This window comes from Micropterus dolomieu, linkage group LG16, assembly GCF_021292245.1.
Source record: "Micropterus dolomieu isolate WLL.071019.BEF.003 ecotype Adirondacks linkage group LG16, ASM2129224v1, whole genome shotgun sequence".
Classification (NCBI taxonomy): Eukaryota; Metazoa; Chordata; class Actinopteri; order Centrarchiformes; family Centrarchidae; genus Micropterus; species Micropterus dolomieu.
In genome coordinates, this window is record NC_060165.1 from 6,988,528 (window position 1) to 7,012,202 (window position 23,675).

The 23,675-nt window shown below is 39.6% G+C and overlaps 1 protein-coding gene across 2 annotated transcripts in view; it reads right to left on the bottom strand.

Annotated features, from left to right (window-relative positions):
* The window catches only part of LOC123985178 (synapsin-3-like), a 112,434-nt gene that overhangs the window by 15,714 nt on the left and 73,045 nt on the right, over positions 1 to 23,675 (bottom strand). For both annotated transcript variants that reach the window (XM_046072599.1, XM_046072598.1), the window contains exon 7: positions 1,276 to 1,338. In XM_046072599.1, coding sequence (XP_045928555.1) covers positions 1,276 to 1,338 — 63 coding nt within the window. The remainder of the gene's footprint in view (positions 1 to 1,275; positions 1,339 to 23,675) is intronic.

Consider the following 23,675-nt stretch of genomic DNA (forward strand, 5'->3'; position numbering starts at 1 on the left):
CAGTGACTTCAGACTCAACTTGAGACTCGTCCTCAAAAGACTTGAGACTCGACTCGGACTCGAGTTGCGGGACTTGTGAACAATGTTTATTGTTTAGGACACGTCTGATGAGCTTGCCGTTATTCCCTCCCTCCGTTACCTATAACCTGCCTACGTAACAACCTGCGCGCGGCCGCACATGAGAGAGGACAACAAACACCGGCAGCTGCTGAGCCATTCATCATAAACTTTCGCTTTAAAACGTCATACAACAAGACCCAAACAAAGAAACGCTGAACGCAAATATGTGGTGAGTGAACATGTTTAGCTCAGCATTGGCCATCTAATGTTAGCTTGCTTCTTGCTTCAGCTATGACCAACGAGAGGTTAACCCCGACTGTCGTTCATTATGAAAAGATGAATGAGCGTTTGTTTACTTGCCAAACTTGTTGTGGTCGATTAACGTAATCATTTTCGTCCCGCTGGCTGCCATCAAGTTAATTATTGCCGTTGGCTGGAAAGAGGTTACAGGTTTATTGTTGATCATGTAGCCTTACAGTTTTATTTAGTTATAGCCTAACGTTACACTGGTTTGAGAGTCTGCAGGCTGTGTTGACTTACAGTAGTTTATAAGCTGACATTAACTGCATTGCACAGGTTGTGCTCTGTAAGTTAAAAACATGTTACAGCTTTATTGTTGACCAGTATTATTTAGTTAACTTTACACTGGGTTTGAAACTCAACAGGGTTTGTTGACTTACAGTAGTTTATAAGCTGTCATTACTTGTAGACGCATTGTACATTAGGCTACATGGTTGTGCTTTGTAAGTTAAAAACAGACAGATTTATTGTTGATTATGCAACGTCACAGTTTTATTGACTTACAGTATTTAATTAATTGCATTGCACATTACATGGTTGTGCTCTCAGTATTCCTTATAGCTATGAAGTTTTATTAGCATCCTGGATTAAACGCAGCAGGTGATACAACATTCGTAATAACCACGAGAGACTTGAGACTTGACTTGGACTCTAGCTCAAAGACTTTTGAGCATCTCTGTATAAAGCTACATGGAGACAGTATGCTTAGCATAGCATGAAGATGGAAACAGCTACCCAAAGGTTAACCACCTCTAAAACTTATGATATTTAGCATACAGACATAGCAGACATGAGAGAGACATCAACACTCTCATCTAACTCTTAGCAAAAAATTGGTTTTAGGGTGATAATGCATTAGATAAATGAACTAATTAACGTGTGAGTGTTTTTGTCTGTGTATTTCAAGGAACTTACCTTTCCCATGCCAGCGTAGGCGTGCCCCATCTTGACCACCACGGGGTAGGAAGGGCTTGTAACCTGCAGACAAGAACAACATCTGCTTATTAGCTGGTGTGATAACCTGAGTCTTTCCATAAACGCGTGCGGGTAGTGGAGTCTGTATTTGCTTTCTTGGCACATGGCAAATGCTAACTAAAGAATGATACACTCAATAGGGACATTCAGAACTGTACTTGGTGCTCTAACTATACAGTAAGACATACATGTGGTCAACACCACATTCAGAGACAACCAAAAGCGGAAAACTATTTCCTTTGCAACTGATTTGGATGTGTACATGAAGTGCCCAGAACCGTGGCCTTGTAAAAGAAACGCACTGGCTCCACTGAATTTAAAGGCAGCCAGTTTAGGAGGCATGAGGTGGAGTCGGAAGGATGTTGGTTTATTGCGCAAAAGAGTGAGGTTCTGGGAAGCTAGGTTGAAGACCACAGCTCGCTGGTTGGGTTTGGACAAACCAGACAGACCACAAACATGCTATTCCTCATAGTTTGTAGAACTGAAGTGGGTGAAACATCAACATATTACTTCAAACCTCCCTGTGGTTTAAACGCCCCTTGATAAATCAACTGATATGATTGTAAATGGTATGTGATCTAAGAGGGACTTTTCCAGTTTCAAAAGCACTCTCCCCACTGTTGTGTTTAATAGCTGTTAGGCAGCAATGCCAGATTATATAAGGGGCTCTTCGGTCAGATTTACAGTGATTGTGATAAAGAACAAACAGTACTTTGGCATAATTTATTGATGGTTAAATAAAAATACTGCACATACATTTCTATGCATAACCATCCAAAATTTGCATGGAGTTTTGCACTAAAATAATATGCTCCTTTAGTGTGGGTTTCAGGTATACTTTTAGACAGATGTGACATTGCTGAAGACCCATTTTCCCCCTCAACATTTTAGAAATTCAGAATGCTTTCATGCATGTTGCATTTTCACAAAGGCATGTAAGAAAAAACAACGTTTACACAAGGTGGGCACCTCTAGGTGAAGCCCACAATTAAATAAACACAGTACCAGAAGATGTTCGGGCGGGAGGCATAAGGCCAGATCATGCATGCAGATATAAGGTCAGACCTGCGCAGAAGAGGGGAACACCCAAACAGCTGCTATCACTTCATCCAAACCCTCCCCGACAGTTGACAGGACTGTACATCCTAAAGTTCCTGTCAGCTTGTGTTGTGCAGAGACTTGAAAAGACATCGAGCTGCTTGAGGGTGTGAGCGCCGCTTCTGTTGACAGGTTCTGAGAGTACAGGCCCGGCCGACACGCTGCCAAGATAAAGTGTACTCTAATTGTCTCCATTATCACTTCACAAGTGCCAGAATACAGATAGGATGTGAGACCGTATGAAGAGGTCCACTTTGTTATCCACTTTAACGTGCTGTACTGTATGCATGAAGTATTTAGTAGTATGGAAAATGCCAACTTTAATGCAAATCTTACAAGTGATACTAACTAAATTATTACTAAGACACTGGTAGTCATACAGTAGACACAATGTGATTCAGAGAGTGACACATTTTCTCCAGGAGCCCAGAAAAGCTCCGGTGCATGTTCTTTGTCCCTATTTGCTATCTTGAGCTACACTATTTGTTTTCTAGTGTAGCTCAAGATAGCAGAAGTTGCAGTTGCGAGGACATGGGAAGATTAGCAACCACGGAGAAAAGATCTGACATGTATGTTGCACAGACAGATGTGATAGGCACCACACTGATGAAATTAAATAAACTGTATGAAAGGGATCATGATTTACACACTCTTATATACAACAGTGTGTTTTTTCCTAATTACAGGTATTTGACTTCATGAATTAATTCTAGCGTTGAGTTTTGACTTTCACATTTTACTGTTCGTTGACACTGAATTGAATGTACTGGATGCCACATCCACCCCTAAGTCCCCTGTCCTGAATTTCACCTATTCTCATATGGTCACCCTAGGTTTGAGTCAATTTAATAGTTTGGGAATATGCACCAATAAGCACAGTATCAACAGACATTTTAAGGGCCTTCAGGCAGGTACTGCTTTATTATCTGATCTGTGTGTGTATATGTGTATATTTACACACACAACACACACAAGCAGTGAGATATTCTAGATGGGCACAGTCAGTAATTCTGCCTCAATCAAATTCAACACGTTTTTCACTGCTGACGACAAGAAGGGTATGCGACTAAATTTCAAAATACTACAAATAATTTTGCATTGCACTTCTGTAAAGTTGGTGGGCTCACAAGGGACAGATGTAAAACATAACTGTCAAAATAATATTCCACATGTGTCACGTTTAAACTTATAGTCTTCAGCCCCAACCAACGTTGCCTAAAGTTGCTACTGTAAATGTCCAAACGATTTTGGCTAAACTCTTAGAATTAATTGTGTTTCACAAACATAAACAGGCTAAATGAGGACGGTCAGAAGTGCAAAACTTCTACAGCAGTTATGTGTGTATCAATGATGAGATGCCTGAGGTCCAGCACGTATCTGAGAGGAGCACAGCAGTAGCACGGTGTGGATGTCTGTCCGCGGGAGTGTTTTGGGTGGAGGGGGCTGTAGCCACCCACTCTGTCTGGACCTATTCCTTCCAGTCATTCCCATCAGTGTGGCAATGACGGCAGACACTGAACATGTTGGGGATAGACAACCACATCCTCTGCCCCTGATGAAACCGGAGCGTCACATGAGAGCCATGCACTCACTGTTGTTTTCTGATGGACTTACTGACCACAAAAAATGCACTGTCACTGATATTACAAGACTAGGGAGGAGACCAAACATAACACTGCCTCAGCTCATAAACATTTACACTGGTAGCCAGACTGTCTGCAGGTCCATCAGGTACCATCTACTCATGTGTAAAAAGTTTCTTAAAACCATTTCTCCCATGTAGAACAGTTTATACTACAGCAGAGGAGGCTTAAAGAAGTTAACAAGCTGTGTACGTAAAACATTGCCTCTTTAAAGGCTGGTGTGATCAGTCTGTAAATATGTATGATGATAATAATTTTGACTTTTGAATTACGTTTGTTTTTACATTTTATGACTCTTGCCTTGGTTTGTATATAAAATGTTTAATATTTTTTGTAAAACATTCAGTGACTTTTATCTGGAATCTGGAATTTGAATAACTTCTTTTCCTTCACTTTGTATATTCCTCTGTTGGAGCTTCTTCCTGCTATAATATAATATACATTTCTATTATTAATAGATAGAGCAGAGTCAATGGTTAACAGTGGGTTGAACCTTTCCTGCAGACATAGGCTATTTTATGGTAAGATTCTTTAATTTACAGTTATTGATCTTTTTTATGAGATTGTTCAATACAACAAGTTGCCTTCCTTAAAAAAGCATCGGTGGCCATTAGCGCCCGTGAGCTCTCATTTGGTTGGAAAACTTCAGCATTCTGTTTAATCCCAGCTTCATGTGCACCAGCCGGCTTTTTGTTCCCAGCAGAAATCTATAAAAAGACTCCAATGTGGTAAAGACGTTAAGAAGTCATATGCTAAAAAAGCTAATTACATAGTGGGTGATTTCACCAGTCTAGCTTTTATTTCGTAACACACAGGCTCCTTCATTTACAGTAAATGTGCCAGACGACCAGGCCTGGCATATGATGGAAATACTTCAGGGAAGCCCATCCACCCCCACACGCATCCCTTCCCTCTGGCTGGATATGCAAAGCTTGTTGTAAGTGAGTCACATAGGATCGTCGCTCAGGTCCGTGTCTGAGGTGAATCATGCGTCCCTTCAAAAACACCTCCATGTGACATTCCAACACTTTCATCTGGTGGAGTGGAAGTTTCCAGATCACACTGTGCGCATTTAAAACCTAAAGGCAACACAATAGAAGGATTGTATCCATTACTGACATATGTATAAACCCAAACAAGGTTTGATTATTTTACCTCTGTCTCATATTAGCACCAATCACAACCAAAACATCCTTGCAAGCTCACAAAAAAAGAGATTTAACATTAAGTTGGAACTCTAACATAGATATCAAGCAGTTTTACTGCCAAATCTAAGCATTATGGGAACATTCGGCTTCTGGCTATAAATGCTATAATCAACTCTAATCCCAAGAACATTAGATAAGATTAAGATAATTATGGCTTAAAAGGGGCATTAATAGAGTACCCCCAATTACCGCAGCTTTGGATATTTTCACTGTTGTTACGGCAAACATGTTAGCAAACTCTTGCCTATTTCCACATCCAGCAGACATGAAGCAACATTAGCATTCAAATGGAATTGTATTTCTGGCTAACTGGTGAATGTAAATCCAGTATTCACTCTCCTTTTAGTTCTGTTTTGGGTCTCTTCCTTCTACTAATTGTAATATCTGTCTCTTTAGCGGCTAAATGCTTCACTATGTTCACCAGCTGCGTGTCGCTTACTTTTTCTGTGTGCTTCTTGGTGGTGGGCAGGCAGCGCAGTGGGTTTCTCAGTAAAGTTGTGGGCTGTAAAACTAAAACAGAGACCCCTCTCAAAATACACATAGTCATTTGATCCATTTTTCATACTAACAGGTGCATCTAGAAGAACTGTGACCTTCAACTGCATTAGGAAACCATGGGAAGTGCAAGAACACTGACCAAACTAAGTTCTTCTGCGCAACATTGTCAGGGACTTAAATACACTCACACTGTCATGAACAGGGAGGGAAAACCATGAAACTTGTGTGTATATTTCTAAAGTAGACCCTATTAGACCCTTTAGGTTAGAGAAAGGTTGTGCTATACAGGCCAATAAAAACTATATACATTTCCTAGTTTATTTCATACAGTAAAGTAAAGTAATATAAAACTCCAGCTAAGTATTGAACACAAAACCAAGTAAAAATGGGTCACACACACAACTTCTCCAATGAAAAGCATGTAGACTGCTTCAGTTGCTGAGCAGAAGGACTTGGATTATTCTTTCGGGGCACATGCATTATCCAACAAAACACATGGCGCATCCATCCTGCATTTATGATCTCCTTAATTTTTATTAGGGCCATTCAAACCTGCCACATCAAGGGGAAGACATGAGGCGCAATGGTTTGGGCAGACAACATGAGCAGGGGACCCCGACCCAGAATCCTTTTCCGAGTCCGACCGCAGTGGGACCAAAGACTGCCTGCCCACATCAAACCTTGCCTGCGGATTAAGTGGGCCTCAAGAGACCAATAAATGTTTATCATGCAAGTCCCAGCTAAGCTACTGACTGAATTCATACACCTGACAGGAATGGATTCAGCTCTCTTTGAAAGTACTCCATGTAAACGTTTGAGTCGATCAAATGAAGGCAGGGGCTTAACCTTTTACTTTGAACCAATACAAATTGGATAGGTATCAGTTAAACATTTATTACAACCAAAATCCTTGGGAAGACATACTTTTATGATGGGTACAACAGCTCAGTACGAAGTACAGATGAGCCTTTTGAACACAATAACCAGCGGCAGTGTAGGATTTCAGCTGTCTACACTTATATAGAGCACTAAAACTGGAGAATCAAGGGAGGGTAACTGTATAACAGTTACAGGAACCAATTATTGTTTTCCGCAAGCTGTGATTGGAGGAACCCGATTTTACAGCTTTAAAGATTCAATAATTTAGTTTTGGCCACTTCCACCAAAAAAGGGTTAGGGTTAAAAAAAGAGAAAATATCCAGTGAGCAGCAGTTGTGTGTACGAAAATAACCACTCGTTACAACCAAGGTATGCAGAATACCATCTCAGAACACCTCGAACCTTGAAGCAGATGGGCTCCAGCCTCATAGTTGTTTCCTTCTTTTCTCCTAGACATAAATGAGCTGCTTTTAATACCAAGGTGAGACCAAAGGCCTTTTCTCCCACTTCTCAAATTCATCTCAGGAGAAACAACCATATAAAATCTCATTTATGTCTGACTCTGATCACAACAAGAGATCTCTAACTGATCTTAAATAAGTCTAATTTATCTCTCCTGAACACTGGACCATGAGATCAGAGAAAGAGCTCAAAGAAACCTCAGCTATGACTCCTAGGATCTCATGATTCTTTTCAAATATGTCTCAGTTTTCTCACAATGGTCTCAGGAGCAAATAACTCATCTCTGTCTTACTCTGATCAAAAGATCTCTACAGTATCTTAAATTTGTGTAATTTAAGTCTCCAGAATGTGGATCAGAAAAAAATGAAATACATTTTGACACTTTCAAATATAAGGTAGTCACAGCCAGCATAACTGGAACACCCAATACTTTGACATGATGTTTAGAGATTAATTCATTAAGGACCGAATGCACGCAAGAACTGAGATACAACATGTATCTGTCATACAGAATAAGCACTTTTACTTTTAATACTTAAGTACATTCACTATGGAATACTTGTATACCTTTTACTTGAGTAGAATTGTGAGGACTTTAAATGTGGATATGGTATTTCTCCTCTTTTAAAGGAAAAGTTGCACTATATTTAAAGACAATCAGTCCTTCGCTGTTAATTTTGGCTGGTTGGTGCAGCGTCAGCGTCATTGCCCTTTGAAGAGCAGGAGTGGGGTTCAAATCCAGCTCAGGGCAAGCCTCCAGCACGGTTCTCCAAGCATAGACAGTAATGTAACACAATCAAACTCACAAATATCTCCCCAGTGCTCCCAGCTGCTTTGTAGGAGCAATAAGCAAGACATTAATAAACTCAAAAAGATACAATGATGAGATCTCATCTGTTACTTTTATTTATCAATTGTAATCTCAATTCAGTATCCATTTGTCTTACCCAAGTCTCAAAACCTCTATCTCTCTTCACCTCATCCTTTTCTCCTGGGGGGGTTTTAGGAGCAACAATTCAGACTGGAGTGATCTCAAAAAGATTTACTATTGAGATCTTAGTGTTTTCTCAAGAGTTAAAGAAAAGACTATTCTGAGCAAAAGATTTTTCCTCTGGGGATGTGCAGCTGACAAATCTGCAGCAACTGCCTGATGCTATTTTGTCAATATGGACCAAAGTTTCTGAGGGATGTTTGCAACACAACATGCAACGAAGAATTATAATAATAATAATCCTTATTTGTAGAGCACTTTTCAAAAACAAGTTACAAAGTGCTTTAACAAGTGTAAAGAATAATACAAAAAAGATAAGAGCATGAAAATTTAATATAAAATTAGTAAAATACAATAAAATAAAAGGGATAAAATAAGATAAGTCAAATAAGATCGGGAAAAGCTCTCCTATAAAAGTATGTTTTAAGAAGGGACTTAAAAGAGTTCACCGACTCAGCCGACCTGATTTCCTCGGGCAGGGCAATTAAAGCAGTTCTGAGGGCAATTTGTGCCTTCTAATTAAGTGGCCAGTGAGTGTGTCTTTTACTTTTCATGTCAACATGAAGCCCTTATCTGGTCCATCATAATTACCCAGAGGAAAAATCTTTTGCTCAGAATAGTCTTTTCTTTAACTCTTGAGAAAACACTAAGATCTCAATACTATATCTTTTTGAGATCACTCCACTCTGAATTGTTTTCCTAAAACCCCTTAGGAGAAAAGGATGAGATGAAGAGAGATTGAGGTTTTGAGACATGGGTAAGACAAATGGATACTGAATTGAGATTACAATAGGATAAATAAAAGTGATGAGATCTCATCATTGTATCTATTTGAGATCATTAATGTCTTGCTTATTGCTCCTGAAAAGCAGCTGGGAGCTCTGGGGAGATGTTCATGAGCTTGATTGTATCACATTACTGTCTGCTTGGAGAACCAGGCTGGAGGTCCTCAGCTGGATTTGAACCCCGCTCCTGCTGCGCCATCCAGCTAAAAATAAAAGCTAAGGACTTATTGTCTTTAAGTAGAGTACAATATTCCTTTACTTAAAAGAGGAGAAATACCATATCCACAATTAAAGTCCTCAAAATTCTACTCAAGTAAAATGTATAAAAGTATTCCATAGTGAATGTACTTAAGTATTAAAAGTAAAAGTGCTTATTCTGTATGACAGATACATGTTGTATCTCAGTTCTTGCGTGCATTCGGTCCTTAATGAATTCTCTCAATGTCATGTCAAAGTATTGGGTGTTCCAGTTATGCTGGCTGTGACTACCTTAGCTAATTGGAAAGCATGACATTTGAAAGTGCATTATTTTCAATGTCAAAATTTAGTTTATTTTTCTCAATAACTTGTAATTTATAATTAACAATAAATACAATAAGGATTTGAAATTAAGGGCAGTAAATGTACAAACCCCCATAAAAAGAAAATACTCAACCTCAACATTAGATGTAAGTAAAGTACTTGAGTAAAATAACCACTAAGTGGGGTCACTAAGACAAAACTGAGAAATATCTTGGAGCTTTGTTTCTGATCCACATTCTGGAGACTGAAATTACACTAATTTAAAATACTGCAGAGATCTCATCTTTTGATCAAAGTAAGACAGAGATGGGTTTTTGCTCCTGAGGCCAATATGAGAAAACTGAGACATTTTTTAGAAGAATCATGAGATCCTAAGAGTCATAGCTGAGTTTTCTTTGAGCTCTTTCTCTGATCTCATGGTCCAGTGTTCAGGAGACTTAAATAAGACTAATTTAAGATCAGTTAGAGATCTCTTGTTGTGATCAGAGTAAGACATAAATAAGATTTTACATGGTTGTTTCTCCTGAGATGAATTTGAGAAGTGGGAGAAAAGGCCTTTGGTCTCACCTTGGTATTAAAAGCAGCTCATTTATGTCTAGGAGAAAAGAAGGAAACAACTATGAGACCTCATCTTGGATTTTGCTTTTCTATGGGTAATGTTTAATGTCTTGTTTGTGGTGTTTTACTATTTTTACAAATAACAAATTACAAATGTACAGATACAAAATGTAATTTGTAAATAAGATTAACTGAAAATAGTTTCAAGTGAACAAAACAGCAGCAGGCTAAATTCTTCAAACCTTTGAAAACATTTTCTACACATGTTTCCAAACTAAGTGAGATCCTGCAGTGACATAAGCGTGACAAATAGCCTACAGTAGTTCCTGGATATGCGCCCATAACAGAAATTTACAAGTTGTCATGGTAACCCCGCTAGACTAACATCTGCCCAAAACTGCAGCTAATAGTAGATGCCCATTGTGTTAAAGTGTATACAGGTACATAGTAATTATTGTTGTTGTGGTCTAAGCTCATCTGGCTTCCATTAGGGTCCTGGTGTTTCCATGACAGCTGTCTGGAAAAGACAACTTATTCATAAGAATGGAAGTTTCCAGGCAAGACGCCCCTGACAACAATGAGGTCCTGATGGAGAAGTGACAGAGTTGATGGGGGGCGTCTTCTGGTGGTCAAGCCACCTGCTGTGTCATCACAACTAACTGCTAAGTGATTGAGAGAGGAAGAAATGTACAATACAGTGTTACACTTTATCTTTACAGAAGACAACTGTGACTTTACTCAAGCCATACAAACATCACTACCATACCATAAATACCATACAATAGTGATGCCAGTCACCAAAACTTTATGACTTGCTTTATGACATGCTTTTAACACTAATGAAAGGGTCTTTGCATTCTGGGAAAATGACACAGAAGCATTTTCACAGAAGCAAATTGTTTGTAAATAATTTAGACCATCTGTAAATAGTATGTGTTAGCTATTAAAAGTTGAGTCAGTGTCAAATCACCAAAGCAAAAGTTGCAGGAAATCACTACAGGTGTCACTAAAATTGATTGTTTTGTGGATGTTGCCATGACTGGCTGTCTCAAGCTGGAGGTCTCATTCAAGACCATTAAACAATGAAGAAGAAGAAGAAGAAGTTTTATTTATATAGCGCCTTTCAAGAGCTCAAGGTCGCTTTACATGGTACATTTACACACTAACACACAACTTACAATCACATAGGATACATATAGTCACATTTAAACGAAATACATGTTAAATAGATATGTTTTTAACTGTGTCTTGAATGTAGCCACAGATGAAATATTTCGAACTGAAAGGGGCAGTGAATTCCATAATTTTGGAGAATTAACACTAAATGACCTTCCACCTACTGTAGACAACCGGAAACGAGGGATGGACAATAAACCAAGTTCAGTTGATCTGAGAGACCGTGCAGGGCGGTAGGTGAAAAGTAGATCAGACAAATATGGGGGTGCAAGACCATTTAATGCCTTAAATGTCAGAAGCAATACCTTAAAGTGGATACGTGATGCCACGGGTAGCCAGTGAAGGTCATGAAGCACCGGAGTAATGTGAGCAGAACGCCAGGTGGAGGTGAGAACTCTTGCTGCTGAGTTTTGAACGTACTGTAATCTTGCAATAAGTTTTTTGGGAAGACCAAGAAATAAAGCATTGCAATAATCCGACGTGATGTGATTAATGCATGTATTAAGATTTCAGCGTCAGCTAAAGTGAGAGAAGATCTTAGACGAGCAATATTCCGAAGATGAAAGAAAGAGTTTTTAACAAGAGAAGAAAAATGAGAGCCAAAAGATAGAGTTGAGTCGAATAAGACACCGAGGTTACGAGTCAGTGATGAAGGCTTAATATGGAAACCATCAATATAGAAGGACTGGTCCATCCTTTTGACTGAGGCAGCAGAGCCGATCACTAATATCTCAGTTTTATTGTCATTTAATTTGAGGAAGTTAAGGGACATCCAATGCTTGATGTCCCTGATACATGCAGTGAGTGAGTCAGGCAGGGATGCCGGAGCTGGTGGTGAAATAAATTTGGATGTCATCAGCATAGCAATGGAACTGAAGTCCAATGCTGGCTATCTACTTATTAAATCAAAACCGAATCAACAAATAGCAGTGTGTACTGCCAAAAACCTTAATATGCTGCATAAATATTAAATATTAGGTCAGTGTTAGGACAATGCTGTGCCCAGGTCTTGTCTTTCGTGTGCATATCCTTTAGTCATTATTATTTTTTAGTGAGGCTAGCAATGTCTGTCAGTGGGTCAGCCCTTACCTCTTCGGTCCAGACCAAAATATGTCAACAACTTTAAACAGGTTATATTGTGCTTTTTGGCTTTTTTCCCCTTCCTTTATTGTGTTAAATATCTTTTTTTTGAAAAATCCCAAAGTCCACCACAAAGGGAGTTAACCTTTTAATGCAGAAAACACTACTCCTGAACTGCCTGAAAACAGCTCAATCTTAGTCCAGCCTCTACTTCCGCAATCTATCGGCGTCACTTTGTAACACGCGTCACAATGCTCGCTTCGTGAAATTAAAATAACGTTAGATACCCTCCAGGCAGTCAATTGACATGAAGTTGTTACTGTGATGTCAGTGCACAGTTGAAACTTTATGTATGAAAGATACATTAATTACAAATTAATCACTCTGAAACATCTTGCTTCAGTCTAGGTTGCGAAGATGGTTCGGGTTGTTCTGCCTGTATTTCGGGATGAGACTCGGGCTCGAACATGTACTAACATGTACGGCTGAACCGAAGCCATGGTTACCGACTAAAGCTGCTTTATTTTGGATCACACTACCTTGCTTGTCAGGGCCTGTCCTATTTTACTTCTGATTGGCTAGTAGTACTGCGCCTGTGCAACTCCCAACAAAGATCTTATAGAAGTGAAATGTCTCACTCGGCAGCTAAAATGGAGCATTCAACACACAGGGTGAAAAGAGAAGCTGCAGCAATGTGCAGTTTTTCAAAAAATATGTTTTTTTTTAAACCATGTAAACCTATTCTGGTACAACTCCAAAATAAAATCATAAAACTGAAAATTTGCATAATATGACCCCTTTAACATGAGTTGCCATGAAATTTTGTGGAGACATTCATGTTCCCCAGAGGTTAAATCTCACTGACTATGGTGATCCTCTCACCTTTCCCTCTAACACCACCTTAAGGTTGATTATAAGGTTTATTAAGGTTGAGTGAAATACCTTGACAATTATTGGATGGATTGCCAGACATTGATGTTCAGGATGAATGTAACCATCACCGTTCCTTTCATGGCGCTGTTAATGGCAACAAGCTGCAGTTTATAACCAATACATTTCACATTTTCTTTATGTCATGTTTATTTATTGCCTCTGTAGTAATTGCTTGCTTGATGATTGTGTGATGACTGCTGACTTTACAACAACAAAACTTGCCCCTTGGGGTTAATAAAGATATCCTCCTCCTTTGTTGATCCATTGGCCTTTCAATACTTTGGTTAATGACCAAATACCTGCAAACTAAATATATCCCCTAGCCATACTTATGTTTAGTGCAATCTAAACAAAAAATGGAGAACATGATAACACTGTACTAGCTAGATAAGTAGATACCTTTTTACTTACGTTTTTATTTATACGTTAGTGTCATATTTCATCTGTTGATAGCATCACAGCAACACTACATGGATGTACTGTATGTGATCAGGCCATATTGTGCTTTAAATGGTACATGGCTTTACATTTAGCCTCTCAGTCACCCAACACGCACACACTGAGCTTCCATGCAGGATGTTTGCCTAAGCATTTGGAGCAATGTGGGGTTCAGTGGACTACCCTGATTGCTTTCATTACATTTTCTACAGTAAATGCACTTACTGTACATTATTTCACTTACTTTGTAATATAGAATTATGGACTAGTTACCTGTTTGCAGAATTGGAGTTACAACCAGGTTGATTTTGCCTGTCTCTTTACTTATTGGAGAATGCTGTTGTGTTCACGTTGTTTCACATCTACAGCTTCCTAGCTGTAGCCTGTAGCTTGTAACGTAGCTATGGTGGCTATGGGTATAGGCTCCTAAGCTACACTGTGGCCCCCGAAACACACAACTTTAAATCGCCCTTTATGCTGTCTTCCAGAATATTATGAGAGAGTTGCTTGTAATATGTCAGTGATCTCACAGGTGGTTAATATTACAGATGGTTAACCAATATCATTTAATAACAGAACAGAGCCACTACTTGAGTCCAGTCCATTCATTTTAAATAAACACAGTCAGTTTGAAAGTCAGTGTTAAGTACATGTCCAGACTGTACTAAAGCAGAGCTATTTCAGTCCAGCTTCTCTGTGGTCGTGCTGTAATGGGGACCTGGACAGGCCTTATTATCGCTAATCAATTCACTAACCTACATTCCTGCTTCAGAAGAAGAAGGACAGACGGGCCTCAGGCGAGCCAATCCTGCAAAACCCATCAACGCTGTGCCACATTCCTCTGAGTCTTAAAGGAAAAATTATGTTTCTTTCCCATTTTCCAGGGGCTCCTGCAGTATTAGGTCTCGGAAAAGGCTGAGCAAAAATAAGGTGGCTATGTGCAGTTTTGGATTCCCTGTCCCGTGATCCAAGGACTGAATGGAATCATTCACTCAGTCCTTTCAGCTTAGTGATGCCGAGGAAAACAATCATGGATCCAAACCTGTGAGCAACGTGACCAATAAAAGTGTATGCAGACAGGCAGAAAGTTGATGTAATAAGGTCAAATGTATTTTTTCTGATACTTCTACACCCCTATTCCCACACAGGGAGGTCAGAGGTCAGGGTCACAGTTTGCTGGCAGTACTTTTCCTGCATGAAAGCCGCTCAGCTGCAGTATAACAATTCAGTCGCCTTTCTGTCACCACGTGGTTTCCAAGAAAACATCTATGCAATCTTTGCTTGAATATTTCCTTCCTGTACTATGTACCACCCCAATCTCCTGTTTCCACAGAAAATACATGAAATGAAGGAAGCTGGATGCTCTACGCATGCAGTTTCATTCAGGATGCTAAGCAGATGTAAGAGTCTGATTTTGATGGTGCGGATGGAGTGTTGCTTTAACTACCATTACACTGGGCTTTACTCAGTGGTTTACCACAGTTTCATGCAACGTTGTCAAGAAAATTACAGCTCACCAAAGCATCAATTAAATCCCACAAAGTTAGTATCAAGTTATTTTCAAAAGCAGCACCAGGCAGAGTGGGAAGTTAAACTGTTCAAATGTTTCAACAATGAACCCATTCAATTTAATTCACCTGTAAACCCAGACCCAGGGGCTGAAATCATTCATTCTCATTATATACATTTTGAAAGCCAAAACCACATCAATGGATATGTTTAGACCTGAGGTTTTCAAAGTGTGAGTGGGCTAAAGGGGGGGGGGTGAATGGAGATAATTCACATCAGGCAAAAACACTGCGGTGGAAAACATGGATGTATCAAGGTACTTTAAAACCCTTAGCAACAGATTGTAGGAATTTGCTTCGAAAATCAAACTCCTTCTCTGAGTTATCACTTAGTCAAACATCCATAAATCGGCTTAGAAATCACAGAAAAAAAGATGTCCTTATAACTCCAGACCATGCCTGAGAATCAGCTGTTTTTAAGTTTCCTTCCACATCAAAGTAATTCAGTGGTAGTTGTCTGTGCATCTGGGTACATGGCAAACATGAACTAATTCAGAATACGTTTAATGCTGCCGATTGCGGCCAAATACATGACTTTAGGACATATTAAGAGATTTCCTGCTGTCTACTGGTGATAAGGCACAGTGAGTAAAAGGATATATGAGGCGTCAGCAACATTTCTGACAGCAGAGGAAGGAAAGGCGCGCTTCTGCAGAGTGCATACCATGGCTCAGCCCAAATGTCAGCACCACCACTGTTTTCAATTAAGAGCCGGTACACAGGGAGGAGAGAGGAGAAACATCAAGGAGGCAGATGTTTTGGAACAGCTGGATGTGGCAAAGCTAGTCTATATTTATACCAGCTGTGCAAGCAGCAGGAATGGGTGGTACTCTGTAATACACTACAGCAATATTAAAGCAATGGCTGTGATGCACTTAGTTATCATAAATAATTAGAAAGCAATTAGGCTGTACAAGCCTCTAAATATATTTTAATAACAAAAAATGTAAAAGGAATTTATCATCTCCATCTGGTTTGAAATCAAAATACACATGGTGACAATCGTGCTGATTAGCTGATGGGAGCTGTGGATTTTGTATAACTAATTCAAGGATGACTTGTGCAAAATTTAAAGAGAAACAGACTAAGAACCACAGAGTTATGTTTATTTAAATGTATCATTTTACTGTGGTGCAATCGATTGGTGAAATGCCATCAAGGTTTGCAGGGTTGCTTGTGGATACAGTATGTGCCAATTATGAGGCAATTACAGGAAAATGGCATGGAATTTTGGAAAACAAGGTTTATTAAAATTCATAGCAATTTGTAAGTGTTTATTTTAGAGGTGACCCCGAATAGTCAAAGATTTGATGCTTCGATAGGAGGAGCCTGATTCCACTGCCAATCTGACAGTTGAATCTTGGCAGAGGCGTTATGAAACGAGGATCATAACATTTTGGCTATATGGGGGTGCTCAATATCTTATTTTACATAGAACTACCGGCTTTCTCCCAATAAGTTAATATACAGCTTATTATGGTATAAACATTAACATATAATTCTGTAAATACAAATGTGAAAAGAAAGAAGCTTTTAATAAATATTTTTAAAGTGCGTGAATAAAATCAAAATTGTAACGCTAACCCTTAATGAAGAGGGTGCTCATGTGTGGGCGTAACGGGCGTGTGTGTGGACTTTTGAATCATTTGTCACCATTGATGAACCACACAAAGAATATTATATTGCCTGCACGTCACAGTTTCTCGCGTTTGCAGGCAATTCTCGGTGGGCATGCCCAATTCGGCATAAGACCGGAGACTGACTCTGCACATGTAAATACTGTTTCATCTCATGTCGTGCACAGACCTGGCACGTTGCACATATTTGTTGTTGATTGTTGATCTTTGTTGTTGTATATTTTTATGTTGTCAGTTTATATATTTATATGTACACAATATTCTCTTCCGTTGCGTTACTTCTGCACGGCACAGACCCAGAATAATGCAAATGTATATATCTGCAATGTTGTTCTTCCATTCCATATCTATGTATTTCTACATTTATTTATGTTGACTGTATGTTTGTCTACGTGTAGCACCTTATCACCACAGCAAATTCCTACTACTTGGCAGTAAAGCTCCTTCTGATTCTGATTCTTCTGATTCTGATTCTGATTCTGATATACTGATATCTGATTTTTGTTATGAGCAGTAATGGAAACTTTTGACCTTTTTGAATATCGGTACAAACTGTAGGCTAGCAACTACAAAATGTGTTTACAAGCAAGTCAAAAACAGGCATTTATTAAAATATTTTAAAAAACACATGTAATTCTGTGTAGCATAATTTTGCTTTTTCTTGTTTCCTACCGCAGTCATCTGTGGACCCCTTGGATTCATCTTGTCACCCCTTCTGGGGGTCCCGACCCTCAGGTTGGGAACCACTGCTCTACAGAAATGTTGAAATAACACCAAACACAGAAGGGAATGGCATCCCCTCTCTAGGTTTAACAAAGACGCTGTTATTGTGAGTTATTTAAACACCATTATGAATTTCGTAACAGCTAGAAAAATAATTGCGTGACTGTGTTTCCATGCTGAGCATTAATGTTTCGGCAGAGTCTCCTGTCTGGTTAATGGGTGATTCCAGTCATAAAAAGAAACGTGGGATGACTTACCTCCTGCTGTGGTTTGTCCAGCAAATCATGGTCAACACGGCCCACACCCTCTGGTCCCAGCCAGATTTATCACTACCCACAGAAACACTGAGCCATCCAAATCACCATACCACTCTTTTAAGCTTTTAAAGGGAAAACTATCAACAGCAATTGGTCATAGCTTAAAACAAATATTGGCGAATGATGAGGGATCTTTTCTTTGAGACTGGTGTATTTTATTCCCTTTAACCTTTAACCCTCTCAGGGCCTTAAAAATAAAATTCTTAAAATGAACTATCTGAGAAGGAAAGATCACATCTGCGCTAGCCTGTGGGCATATTAATGATTGCATATATAACATCCACATCCATTGCTTAAAGAGGCAAAGAGGCGTATTTCTCTCTACAGTACAATTAGTAGAAAATAATACACAATAACACAGTGCAACCAACCACCACACCACAGAGTGTTAATTTAACTCTTTTTGGAGTGTTAGTAACTTAACTACTTTTGTGTATTTTTTTTTTCTCTTTTTGGAGTTAAAATTTAAAAAAATGACCAGTGTTAGTTTCTCTTAACAATTTTCTGTAATGTTAGCCATTGACTCTCTGAGAGGATTATTGGTTAAATACACAAGTGTTAGCCCCATAGCATTTTTAAGGTAAATTTAGCTCTCCCATATTCCTAAAACAAATATTTGGCAAAATAAAGTTCAGAGTTAATATTTATACAACTACACTTACAGGTCTGATTCAGTGACACTTTGTTTTTACACTCGGTTTTGACACCAACTCCTTATCAACTGAAGGCCTCATCCACACTATTAGCGTTTTAACTGGTTTTGACACCAACTCCTTATCAACTGAAACGAATACGATCTCCGTCCACACCAGCGTTTTAGCTGCGTTTTGGAGCTGAGCTCGGTCTATATTAAAACGACTGACAACGCACATCTATTCGCTGTTCAGGTGCACTGGGCATGCGCATGCCAGTGTAAACAATGAAGCAGAAGGTCTATTCCATAGTTACAGAAGATGTGTGTGTGTGGCGGCAGAAAAACAGACAGGAAGAAAACCGACTGGAAGTCGTCGCAAAGTAAACGCCGACATGTACAGTACAAAGTGTAGGCAGATAAGTGTTTGCACGGTACAGAATATTTTAATAAATATACCATGTCAAAAACCCAGTCAGTAGCATCATGTTTCTACTTTGCATGGCTTATAAGACCCAATCAGAGAGCTGAGCGTCAGCGGCTGCCTCATCATTTCTAAAGTCCTCCGTTTGGGCCCTCCGGAGTTTTGAAACGCAAAACGGGGTCGACAGCATTTCCAAACTTCTCCGTTTTAGGTCTTTGTTTTTGCCGTTATAGTCTGGAAGGGAGGTGCAAACATAGCGTTTTAATTCGAAAATGCAGTAGTGTGGATGGGGCCTGAGAGTCAAAGATAAAGGATCTGACTCTATCCAGTGTAGAATATTTACACCAAAAAATTAACTCTTCTCAATTAGCTGTGTAAAATATGGCATAAAAATATTACTTGAATTAAGTGCTAATCCACAGCTCTCACAGGATTCTTCTGTTTTTTGTTTGAATGTTTAATGATAAGCATTAGGCGTTTTCCCCTTCCCACAGAGACACTTCTAAAAAATAATAGCTCTTCTTGAAGCAAAGGTCAGATGACTAAGTCCTAAAACAGTAATTCAATTGCCTCAGTTTCCTGCCAAAAACAATGGGTAGATAAGCTCTCAAATGGTTTTGCAATGAAACTGCACATGTGAAACTGACAGGGGTGTCCTGACAGTGTGATGTAATTTCTAAATCTGAAGCTGTGGACACTATTGACACCCTTGACCTCTGACCTGCTGGTGACTTACTGGTTCTCCCTTGACCATCTTCCCTAAATTAACTTTCTCTCTCCTCCCACACATTCCTTCAGCCCACAGTTCAGGTTTCTGGGAAACACAGGCTTTTTATTTTCTGAGCAGAGGAAACACTGGTATGATTTACTGTGTCTCCCAAATGAACTCCACTTGAGGCAAATTAATAGGGCACACTATGATACTAAGAAGGAATAACCCGCTGGTTTATAGAGGATCAGTATGGGTAAACACACTTCTCGGTTTGTACTTTCTCAAAACAGTTTAAGTGTTTATCTCAGAAACAGGTTTTGCTTTCAGTCTCAATCTTTCTAGAGCCCATCACTACTTTATACTGCATTCCCAGTGAACATCTGTCAATCACACAGTAGAACAAATAATGTGAAGTCCTTTGGTGTTTCTGCTGATGAGGTATGAGTGACGAGTATAGTGGTACACAGGTTTCTCGTGCTAGCTGGAGCGGTGTAGGTGTCTGTATTCACCACCCAGTTGCTAACTTTGTCTGTCAGCCATGTGGTGCTGGGCAGCCGGTGTACAGCTGGTTAGTCATAACCTTAAAAACCTACCTTCTCTGTTGAAAAAGAGGTTGATGAGAACGCTGATGGTGAACCAAAACAGTAAAGTTAAAACCCAAATAATGAGCAGAATAACGCTAAAATGCTCCATAGGACTGAGTGCAGAATCAGGTGATAATCCTCTGTGGGGTTGTCACTATGAGCTACACCTCACATGACATATAGTCATAAAATCCTTGCTAATATCCAACATTTCATCATTGTTACTTTTGCCTTATAAATACATCCTGCCAAAGAATGGGTGTAATTGCTCATATCCTTTAAATAATTTTCTATTTTTATTTACATGAAAATGTCACAGGTTATGGTTATCATGACCTAATTTGGGAGAGCATGATAAAAGCATTATAAGACTTTTCACTGTGCTCAGCATCCCAGTTAAGGCATTGCCTCAACCTTAAGGAATTCCTCAAAGCTATTTCCATGCTGTCATATGTCCGTGTTTATGGTTAGGCCTGGTGTCTCATGCCTTACTACAACGTAGTCATTTTGTGGGGTTTCCTGGCCGCACACGCACCAAATATATACAGTATAATACAACAGGGGACCCTGCGTCTGAGCAGCGAGCGCTGTGGTTGCATTTGGCCCGCCTGAGTAGGAAGTTACTGACCGTTCATCATATTTTATTGCAGGGGGAGTCCCATTGTGAGCGGTATCATGGGTCAGGACCATGTTTGTGTTTCCTTCTCTAATGTCTTAACTCCACATCAGATGACAGACGAGCTGGAGTTGGAAAACGGTGAGCATCTGTTGAAATGTTCAGTGGAATGGACGGACTAAAACGGCTAACAAAAGCGCCAACAGGCCCTGATATCCCTTCCTGTTCAGCTGGGAGGGTGGATAGGAGAACGCCACTCAAACAACCAATATCTCACTGTGCTGCCAGCTCTCAGATACTGAGTTTGAGCTCATTTCCAACAATTCAGCCTGCATTGTTCAGATAAAAGCAACAATAATAGCTAAGGGTATCAAATGTCACGCCACTCCAAACCAAATTAATTCTGACAGCACTTGCTTTCTTTTAGTCTTCACTGGGTCTTTCTTGGTTTATGCTACTTTCCCAGAAATTCAGAAAGGAGATGGCTGATGTGAACAGGCTTGCATGTCCTTATACAAGTCCACTGGTGTGTTGGTTAAGCAGGGTAGCAGTCCAACATCACCAATGCTTGTGTTTTCAATGTTTAAATATTAATTATATGGTTGAATCGAGCTGAATTTAGCATTGACCAGTGAAGAAAAACATTCTTTTGGTACCTTATAACAGCACTGAGGCCATAAATTTATGAGCTGTTCAGGTCCACTTGTTTTTAGCTGTATATGATATATATATAAATATATAAGATATGACGACAAAATTAGGCCCAGTAAAGGAGTACAAAAAATGTTTTCTTATGAACCTGTCTGTGTGAACATAAATAAACCATGCAAAACTACATTAAAGTTGCAATTACGTCAGCTTTCATGGCAGCATCAGGCAGCTGTGATAAATCCAACAGCTGACAGACAAAGTTGTTTATGAGCTTACTATTATTTGTTCTTTTGTACCTTTATTGTTCATACGCTGATAACTGTGATAAAACAGTTCAATATGATAAGATTCAATCTTATTAAAATGTTGCAGGAAAATACTGTACTGATCATATGTAATATCACCATCCTACCCAGGGCCATAGCCATGGTTTAAAAATTTTGTGAATCCAGATTTTTTGTTTCATTTAATAGAGATTATTTACGATAATTAATACCAAAAATATTTCTCTATTGTTCTGTCTGTCCTACTCCTCTATCTCCTCCTCCTCTCTCTTTTCCTCTCTGTCCTCATGGACACATTTTTCTCTGGTTTCCTTTACCCATAATCTCATTAAATAGCACCTTGTCAGATATTAATAGCAGCAGTCACTATTACATTCAGTGGACTACAGGTGTTTCCTCTCTGTCAAATCAGCCACCCAAGAAGTTGGATCAAGATCTAGCGCCAAACCACAAGATCCCAAATCCTCCTCAAGACCTGAGAACTGAGGTCAACACTCTTTGCAACTAGGAGACATCCAATTACTGTTTTCTTCCTGTGACACGACTTCTACTACCCGTCCTCCTCGCAGCACAGAGCTGCAGAGGGGGGGTCGTGCTGTCTGTCCCACTTAACTGGAATGGCATGTGGGCTGTGCAACAGGGCCGAGTGAGTCAGGGCTGGACGCTGTCCCTCAGTGACCGTCGCTCCCGGCGATGCTATCTTTTTAAGTTTTGTCTCTTCCTGTGTCTCTTTAGCGGCTTGTCAGTCGGATGAAAGGTATTTCCTCTGAGTCACCGCTTTGTTCTCTTTTGTCAACTCAGAACCACGCAGGTCTTAAAGACCTCCGGTACACAATGCTGTTTCCTCCCCCCACAGCTATTGGACTTTTTCACATCAAATGCACTTTGCTTTATGCTTACAGTATGTTGGCCTAGTTTGGCAACATCATTTCCAGAGGCTCAAATCATAGTTACAAGCTGTGAGAGACACACATAACCAGAATATTCTGGTTATGTGTGTCTTCTGTTTTATCTTGTCCCATTTCTGACATAAAAGTTAAAGTAGAGCATGCAGTTTTGCATATTAGTGGCCCACGATTTTGCTTTAATATTCAAACAGAGTGACCTTGTTGTTCGGCTAAGACACAGAAGAAGGCTTCATTTATCATATTGCGGTCTAAACTATCCTGTGAGGACAGCTGCAAGCCTACAGGACACATTGATCCCACACACATATGGTCAGCAGCTCTCCCTATTCAACTGTTCACTCTTAAAGGAAAACTCACCCTCATATACTCGTATATATACTAAATAATTTCTTGATACTTCGATACATTCCAAAAAATATTTTGTGATGAAGTGTTGCACTTTAGTTTGCCTTTATTTTTAAGCCACTTTCCATCAACCTGCCTCCTAAATGTCTTCTCCTGTTTGCGACTTTCTACATTTTCAAGAGAGCATGTTGACAGAAACCAGTGGACGAGGTTGAACTTGTTGCTTTCTGTCCAGATTAGAGGGAGTATGAACAGATCGAATTGCGCGAGGAAGGCAGTGCAATTTCATAAATAGCTTTTTATCACAGGCAGACTCCAAAGGACTAAATATGGAACCAACAATCAACAATCAATTGTGGCAAAAATCAAATGCTTGTGGCCTATTTTCTGCTCACTACCACACTATAGCTACTGGACATCTGGACTTTGCAAAGGCTAGCCTGGCTCTGTCCAAAGGCAAGAAAATCCACCTACCAGCACCAATACAGTAAAGTCAGAGACATTATATAGAGGAGACATGCCACTTTAAGAATCCTCAGTACAACTTTATAGGGAAAGCCCTTAACGCCAAAGATGGCGCTCCAGCTAGAAATTGCCAATTGTCTTCTTTTTACAGCCAAGAGGGAAACATATTTCACCCAATCGTGTGGTTCCACTGACATGAGGGGA